The sequence below is a fragment of the Miscanthus floridulus genome, chromosome 11, assembly GCF_019320115.1.
Source record: "Miscanthus floridulus cultivar M001 chromosome 11, ASM1932011v1, whole genome shotgun sequence".
Taxonomy (NCBI): Eukaryota; Viridiplantae; Streptophyta; class Magnoliopsida; order Poales; family Poaceae; genus Miscanthus; species Miscanthus floridulus.
Genome location: NC_089590.1, coordinates 87,823,124 through 87,831,385, shown reverse-complemented (window position 1 = coordinate 87,831,385; position 8,262 = coordinate 87,823,124). Strand labels below are relative to the sequence as shown.

General features: G+C 44.0%; 1 protein-coding gene across 1 annotated transcript; it reads left to right on the top strand.

Moving 5' to 3' along the window:
- The first annotated feature begins 4,439 nt into the window (after positions 1-4,439).
- LOC136491506 (probable protein phosphatase 2C 41) lies at positions 4,440-8,058 on the top strand. The gene is made up of 6 exons (XM_066487835.1): positions 4,440-4,576; positions 4,752-4,917; positions 5,434-5,676; positions 5,754-6,030; positions 7,335-7,489; positions 7,596-8,058. Exons 2-6 carry the CDS (start codon positions 4,879-4,881, stop codon positions 7,734-7,736), a joined length of 855 nt encoding a protein of 284 aa, XP_066343932.1. The 5' UTR covers positions 4,440-4,576; positions 4,752-4,878; the 3' UTR covers positions 7,737-8,058.
- The last annotated feature ends 204 nt before the right edge of the window (positions 8,059-8,262 follow it).

Genomic DNA, 8,262 nt, shown 5'->3' with positions numbered 1-8,262 from the left:
AGACTAATCCGTCCCGACGGCCGACGCGCAAACCCGGCGAAAAAGACAACTTGTCATAACAGCGGCCGGGGCCCGCAAAGAGAAGCTCTTCTTCTCTTCGCACGACCGCTTAAATAAAAGTAGATCCATAAATTTTGAAAATATATTTTTTAATTCTCAGAGTTGTTTGTTGCTATACCTTTCCGTATCGTCATGTCAGCACATTTTGCCTCCGTGGAATGGACAACATGGACACGATGTTGACACGTCATCGTCATGTATCCCTCTGCTATCGGTCTCCCCATCGCAGCGCAGGTCTCCCTCTGGCCTCTTCGCGGACCAGCTCCACCGCACGCTCGGTCACGGTCTCCCGGCCCCTCCTTCTCAAGCGATCACTTCCGCCATCTGCTCGGCGTCGGCGCCCTCTGCCATGTGCACGGCCATGCCAGCCTCCGCTAGCAGGTGTGCATCGTCTGTGAACTGGTCAGCGCCCATCATCCACGCCAGCATGGCCAGCCCCGCGATAAAACGCCTAGCTCCAACTGTAGTGTGTGACAGTGTGAGAAACCAACCCACGTCATGGTCGATCAGGACGTCCTCCCGTGGATCACTAATCCCGCGATGTCGTGACTGCCTCCGGCACCGTGGATCACTAATCCCGCCTGTCCTCACCACCCGCACGAACGCCGCCGAACTCCACGGCACATGCAGGAAGGTGCAGGTCCTCGGTGAGCGTCTGCAGAGACGCGCTCACCCAACGACGTGTTCGGCTACCATTATAAACCGACTTATAAGTTATGATATAGTATTTTCTCTTTCAACAAATCAACCATATAAATCAGTATAAATGGCTTTACGAGCAGCCGAATAGCGGTCAAGCGATGCCGGCCTCTCCCAAGTCCCAACGGCGCCCTGCAGCGCTCGGGCCGGCACGCACGGCCTCCTAGGTTCGGCCTCTCAGCAACTCCCGGGCCTGCACACGCAAGCGCGCGGCAACCCAGGGCCAGCCATGCCCGGCAACGCCTGGCGGTGTGAGGGTCCACTGGCACGCCGGAGCTATCGAAACTGAAGGCGAGCGTGAAGACGGACGTGTACAAACCTCAGGGTCACGTCATCCTGGAGCTGCTCATGAGCAAGTCCCTCACGGACACCATCTGCCATAGTGGGTAGCCTCCATCGTGAATGGGTGGATTAGCGAGATGTTCGACGACCTGGAGCTGATGCACAAAGCCACCACCATGGCCACCTCCGGGGATGAGCTCATGGACACGCTCTCGAGCTCGCGCTGCACTGCACGGACCCGGTGTGCCGTCGGTCAGGCCCGACTCCTGCAGACACCATAGATGTTGAAGATGTGTGGTTCCGCGAAGCTGCTGCTGATATACTAATATGGCCAAAGCACGTGAATGTTCTACTACAGACAGAGGGAGAGTTGAGAGAGAGAGAGAGGAAGGGAGAGGGTGGCACTGGAGCAGTGGAGCTTGAAGGCACGAGGCCGAAGCGCCGCGGGGACTGATGATCCGCGGGTGGACGTCCTGCGCCGTCACGCCGTGGGCTACAAGGATGGCAACGGGACGGTTTCAGGTCGGATATCTGCGGGTTTCGGGTCTTGCGGGTTCAGGTTCGGGGATGATTTCTCACCCATGGTTTTTGGGTTCGGGGCCTCAAAATCAATCGGGTTCGGTTTTGGGTTTAGTTTTTCACCCGTGGATATCCAATGGACATCCGAAATAAATAATTTGGAATTAAAACTCATGTTTTATAATATACTAATTATAACTTATTTACTTATATTATTAAATTTATTCTAAGTTGACTCATGAAAATATTTATTATTTGTTGCCTCTTGTTTATGTGAATACGTGTATATATATCATGCATATGTTTATAGAAAGTCCTTATTTCTCTTACTATGTTGCCATACAAAGCGGGTTTCGGGTATCCATTCGGGTTTCGGGTATCCGCGGGTTCGGTTTTGGGGACGGATTATCACCTGAATCGGTGTTCGGTGCGGTTTTGGGTTTCGATTTCGGGTTTCGGGTTCGGATGCACAGAGACTCCATCCGATCCGAATCCGCCCCGTTGCCATCCCTAGTGGGCTAGAACTTGGTGCTCGTGGCATTTATCGCTTGTGGCCATGCTGGCGTGACCAATGGACGCCAACTAATTGACAGACGCACGCCTGCTCGCGGAGGTCAGCGTGGCCGTGCCCATGGCGGAGGGCGCCAAGGCCGGGCGGACGATCGCCGCGGCCGTCCGGAAGGCGGGGGAGACCGTGAGGGAGCGTGTGGTGGAGCAGGTTCGCGAGTAGCCGAGGGGAGACATGCGCCGCGGAGAAGGGATCGAGGGGGAGATAGAGGGATATGAGAGGAATACACGCCAATGAGGTGTCCGCACCGGTATCCATGTTGTGCCATTCCAGGTAGGCAAAATGTGTTGACACGGAGCTTATGGACCTACGGTGTAGCAACAAACGACTCTAAAGACTCAAAAATACAATTTTAAAGTTCGTGAACCTAAATGGCACACGATGATAAGTTCATGGACCGCTGGTGTATTTAATTCTTTCTCTTTGTTAGGTCATTATGTCTAATTCTATTATTTAGTTAGGTCTGCAACTGATTAACTCCATATTTTTCAGTTTGTGTATATTTTTTAAGTCAAAAAGGTGTAGATTCACTTCAAGATAAAGGTGGAGTTGTGAAAGCATAGAAAAGATGCTCTAAAAACTTCAGTTTTTTTTGAGCGGCTTCACGGTAAAGTCCGTAGAGCAAAATTTATGGAGTAGTCCTAAATAGACTCTTAAGCTCTTAAACTCCAATGGAACACATGCTATGAAACATAGACCTAAGGTCAAAAGAGAGAGAGAGAGAAGCTTACGTGCCATTTCTCTTGTTTAAATCGAAGACTAAAATGTTGTCATAACCACGATACACTCAATTCACTTTCCCACCTCTCCTAAGGCTAGATTATGAATTTTCATTCCATAAAAGTGTGGCAAGACTAATTTTAACAACATCAAATAACAATGTGGCGCAAGTATAGGTCTTAATCAAAATATCACCTAAGGGTTTGTTTGGCATCCGTTTCCTATATCAAAGTTAGATATGTAGTTTTTGGATAAAATTAAAGAGCTTTATATATTTATATCTGGTATAAACTATATACAAAATGAATCATACAAGTGCTTTCAACAAGTCTTCAACCTTAAATATAGGACATCGGAGCTACAAATACCCAACTTCAAGAAATCCACGAATTTCCTGGAGCTAGAGCTTTGCCGGACAAAGCCTAACTGTGTTGCATCATGGCTCTAGCGTGTGTAAGTGTATACTTTGGTTAGCAGCCAACATAAGACATGTTAGTCCAACATAAAAATATTGTAAAGGGCAACATAGCTTGTCTTTTAGACTTCTACTCCCTCTCTTCCGAATTATAAGTCGTTTTTAGCTCTTTTTTTCTGAGTCAAATTTCTCTTCGACCAAATTTATAGAAAGATTAATACAACTCTACAAACATCAAACAAGACTCATCAATACATCATGAATTATACCACCTCCATCCCACAAAAAAAAGTGACACTCTTGCTTTGTCCCAAGTCAAATGATCTCATGCCTTAAAAAAGTTTATAGACTATATCATTAACACTCATGGGACTAAATAAATGTATTGTGAAAATATATTTAATGATAAATGTAATGATACTTATTTGATATCATATATATATCGACTGAATTGTGCCGATTTAACGCTAGACGGAAACCCACAGCCAGTCGGCCACCCACCAGGTCATCTGGGTTGGGAGTAGGGATGAAAACGGACGGAAACGAGCGGAAAAACTCCTCTCCCATTTCCGTTTCTATATTTTTAGCGGAAACGAGATCGGGTTCGAGAAAAAAACAAAATTAAAAACGGATAGGGATATACAGAAATACGGAAACAGACAAATACGGACGGAGAGCCGAAAAAATAAGTTAGAATAACATGATCAAATATTTTTAAGTATACATGAACAAAGTCACAAAATAATATACACGTACGAAATTATCGGTCCAATATTCACTAGTATACCATGTGTTAACATGTTAGCCTGCATAATTTATGATTAGTATGTTTATGAACATGTCAATTTCTAGACATATCTCACATAGATCGAAAACGGGATATCACAGAAACGGACGGGAAAAACCCTTTTGAATTTCCGTAAATATGGAAACGAGATCCCACAAATATAAAAACGGACAGAAAAAAAAGTAGAAAACAGAACGGGTAGAAACGGGATTTTTTTAGATCCGTTTCCAACCTTAGTTGGGAGGACCGCATTGGGTCAGGGCTTAAAAGGCAACCACCCAAAACCCGAAATTAATTTGTTGCGTAGTGTTCAAACACTAACTCCCGGTTGACCCATTCCAACCCCCCCTACCCGACGACGCGGCGACGACTGCTGCGCCAGTGGAGACCTGCAATCCTCAGCCCACCTGCCCTCCCTTCCCCCTCCCCTTCCCCCCTCTCCGTTCACCTCTCTCCCCCTCTCCTACCTTCCTCTACTCGCGGCATCGCCGCCCTTCGCCGGCGCCGAGCACGGAGCACGCACCAGGTACGCCCGCTCCCCTCTCTCTTCCCTCCGTTCCTGCTGCACGAAACCGAGCAGCCAAAGTGCCAAACCCTAGTACAAGCTATCTGTAATTATTCGGATCTAACCGGTACCTACTGATCCCGGGTTTCTGCAAAAATTATCGGGTGTACGCGTGTACACTCATGTCCTATGCTAGGTCCGCCCCTGGTACCAGCGGAGGTCTCGGTGGCTGTGGGGACTTCCGGATTTCTCCGCCCCTCCTTTTGTTTTGTTTCTAAAAAGTTTCAGTTCCTGGATTGGAACTCAGAGTGGCTTAAGAAGATATGGCAAGGTTCTGCTGCTTCGGCGCTGGTTGCTCAGATGTAAGTCCCACTTTTGATCGGTTTCCGCGTCGTTTTTTTGGGCCATAGATATAGTAGCATCTATGGAAAATTATTGAAGCTTTTGTTAATTAATTTTGTGTTTGAATCACTGATAGAACAAGATACTGACTTTTCCTGCTTAAATCAAATAAAGCTTAAGTTTCTGTTGGAAAGGATTAATTTTTTCTTTACCCTTTCATATTATAGCTTAACTTTAGTGAAGTAAAAACTATGCTGAAGTAATATGTAGTATGCTCCTATGGTACTAGTAATAACAACTAGTGACTAATATTGACTTGTTGACATGAAATACCATAATGATGCTAGCGTCTAGTGACACGAGTTTCACTAAACGTTATCCCTCCACCAGCAAGCACTCTAAAAAAAATAAGACGTTCATGAACCGTCATTATTCAAGAAGCTCGTGAGTAAGCTAGGAACTCTACAAATTGCAGTCTGTCATGTTAGCACTTCAGCCACATCATCGCTCTTGCTGATTGGTCTGCTTGTATGCAGTTCACGGGGCATGGGTCAACAGCATCTGGTAAAGGGAAAGGCTGCCATGGGCAAGTCAAGGTCTGCTATGGATATAACCTTGTAAGAGGGATGACGAATCATCCAATGGAGGACTACCATTTCGCCGATCTTGTCGATGTTAAGGGAAACGAGCTTGGTCTTTTTGCGATTTATGACGGTCATCTAGGAGACACCGTTCCTGCGTATTTACAGAAGAATTTGTTTACAAATATTTTGAATGAGGTAAGTTTAAGCTTTTGTTTCAACAGCTATTAATTCGCTAGCTGTGTGGTTATCATAATCTTGTCATGCTATTTTAGGAAGAGTTTTGGACACATACAGATAGAGCGATTACAAAAGCGTATGAAAAAACAGACCAAGCTATTCTGTCACATACTCCAGATTTGGGACAAGGTGGCTCCACTGCTGTAACTGCCATTCTTGTGAACGGCAGGAAGTTATGGGTAGCTAATGTTGGTGATTCAAGAGCTGTTCTTTTGAAAGGTGGTGAGCCCATACAGATGTCAATAGACCATGACCCGAATGTTGAGCGAAGTGTAATTGAAAATAGGGGTGGCTTTGTTTCAAATATGCCAGGTGTGTCCTCAAATTTTTTACTCTTTAAGCACGGTACCCTGATTTAAATGACTGGGGTGCCTTTTTCGATATTTGGTTCATTGTCCTTGTTCCAGAGCATTTGAACATCTCAAATACACAATCTTTAGTGAAACATTTTTTGACGGAATCTTATTGAACGGCTATTAGGTGTGGGAAAAATAAAAGGTGTTTACTAGCCAAGTTCAGTAACATAATTACTTCATTTTAATCTTTATTTCTAGTCAAATGAAAGTGTTTATCGGACAACACCATGTCATACTCTATTATTGAGACCGTTCCAAGTATGTTTTGATATAAATTGCACGTGACAAGTCATATCTTATTTAATAAAAGCATACATTTTATAGCAAAAAGCTGCTGCTAATGGCTTAATGATTGCATTGCTACAACACCTTATTATGTCATTTTGGGCAGTGCAATTTTAGAAGTCAAACCATCACTACCATATTTGAGCAGTTTATATGAAATCTGGCAGTAGTCAATGTATGTGCTTCCACTCTGGTTCAAAAATAAGTCTTGAGAGATGACTCCTTACTTTAGTAATGTATAATCACATTACTATTTATTCTTAAAACATAAATATTAGTCCAGATTTCTAAACATGATGTCAAAGGGCTGAGAGGTTCCTATATTATTCTTCACTGTTGACCTTTTCGGAGGGCAATAATTTACTAGCCCTATGTGTTTTTTTTCTCTTGGTAAATTGCACCAGACCCTTAACTTGAGATGTAATCGAAGAAGTTCTCTTCATGGTATGGTATAGTAGCCTTAGCCCTTACTAAATTCCAGTGCTTGTTCTATGCAATAATTCTAAAGATTTTGTTGTGCCACAATGGGGTTGGTATTACCTTGTATTGTATGAATGGGTAGTAGGTTGCTTTGGGTCCCTTAACCTTCTGTGCGCACTCAGTTCATTGGTTACTGTAACAGCATAAATATTTAGGATAATTGCCAAACACATACCCGTTGCAGTGTGCTGACTTCAAGATTTGTTCCTGCGTGTACAGTTGCACACACATTTCGATGATCACCTTTTGGTGGAAATCATATATTCGTTTTACCTGGAAGACAAGCTACCATACGTTATAGTTTCCAATATAATCATAATTGCAGAGAGATCAGATTAGTAAATCTTTTGGAAACTCTGATTGCAATTCTTATCCCTTAATATTCTATTCCTAGATAAACAATTAAACAAAACCATGTGCCTTAAAAATAAGCAGAACAATGTTATCTGAAGTTGTCTATTGACAGCATATTGAATCTAACACTTGAACTTTCAGGAGATGTTCCCCGAGTATGTGGTCAGTTGGCTGTCTCCAGAGCTTTTGGAGACAGGAATCTAAAATCACTATTGGGATCAGAGCCTGATATAAAAGTCGAAGACATAGATCACACTGCCGAGCTACTTGTCCTTGCAAGTGACGGTCTTTGGAAGGTGTGGCATGTTATTTCAAAATTTGTCCAAAAGGCCAGGATATAGCTGACCGGAAGCATATCCATGGCTGCACTCTTAATACTTTTCCTTTTATCGACTGTACCAGGTGATGAACAATCAAGAGGTGGTCGATTTGGCCAAAAGGTACAAGGATCCCTATGCTGCTGCCAAGCAATTAACCGCCGAAGCGCAAAAGAGAGAGAGTAAAGATGATATATCATGCATTGTTGTTCGGTTCAAGGCGTAAATCCGTTGCAGGTGGACTCACGAAGTATTTTCATCGAGAGCAAAAAAACGAGTAAATTAGGCTGCCTGACGATGGTAGTGATAATCCGATGGATGAATAATTACTGGGGTGTTGGCTGTAAATGGTTTGCCTGCTCCATTGTAAAGTTCATATATAAATATGCTAGGATTATTTGGTTTGGCGATTTCAAAGGTACAGGTGCGAGGGTCCGAGAGCTACTAAATAGCTATCATCTGTAAATAATGGTTATATTGGACGTTGAATTTGTAAGAGTAGACTGAGCTAAAGACATTTGGATAGTTCCTAAAAGAATTGCAAGGTACTCTATATGTTCAGAAGGTTCTACAGGTGTGTTTGTGCTTCAGTTAAATACTAAGGGTGTGTTTGGTTTGCGGGTTCAACTGGGATATCCCGGGTCCATCCTAGATGATCTGCTGTTTGGTTCCAGAATCAGTGGGTTGGGTTCATCCCGCACAAGGTATATTCCCTCTGGATGCGGGTTCGACGAGTACCACCAAATCGGAGG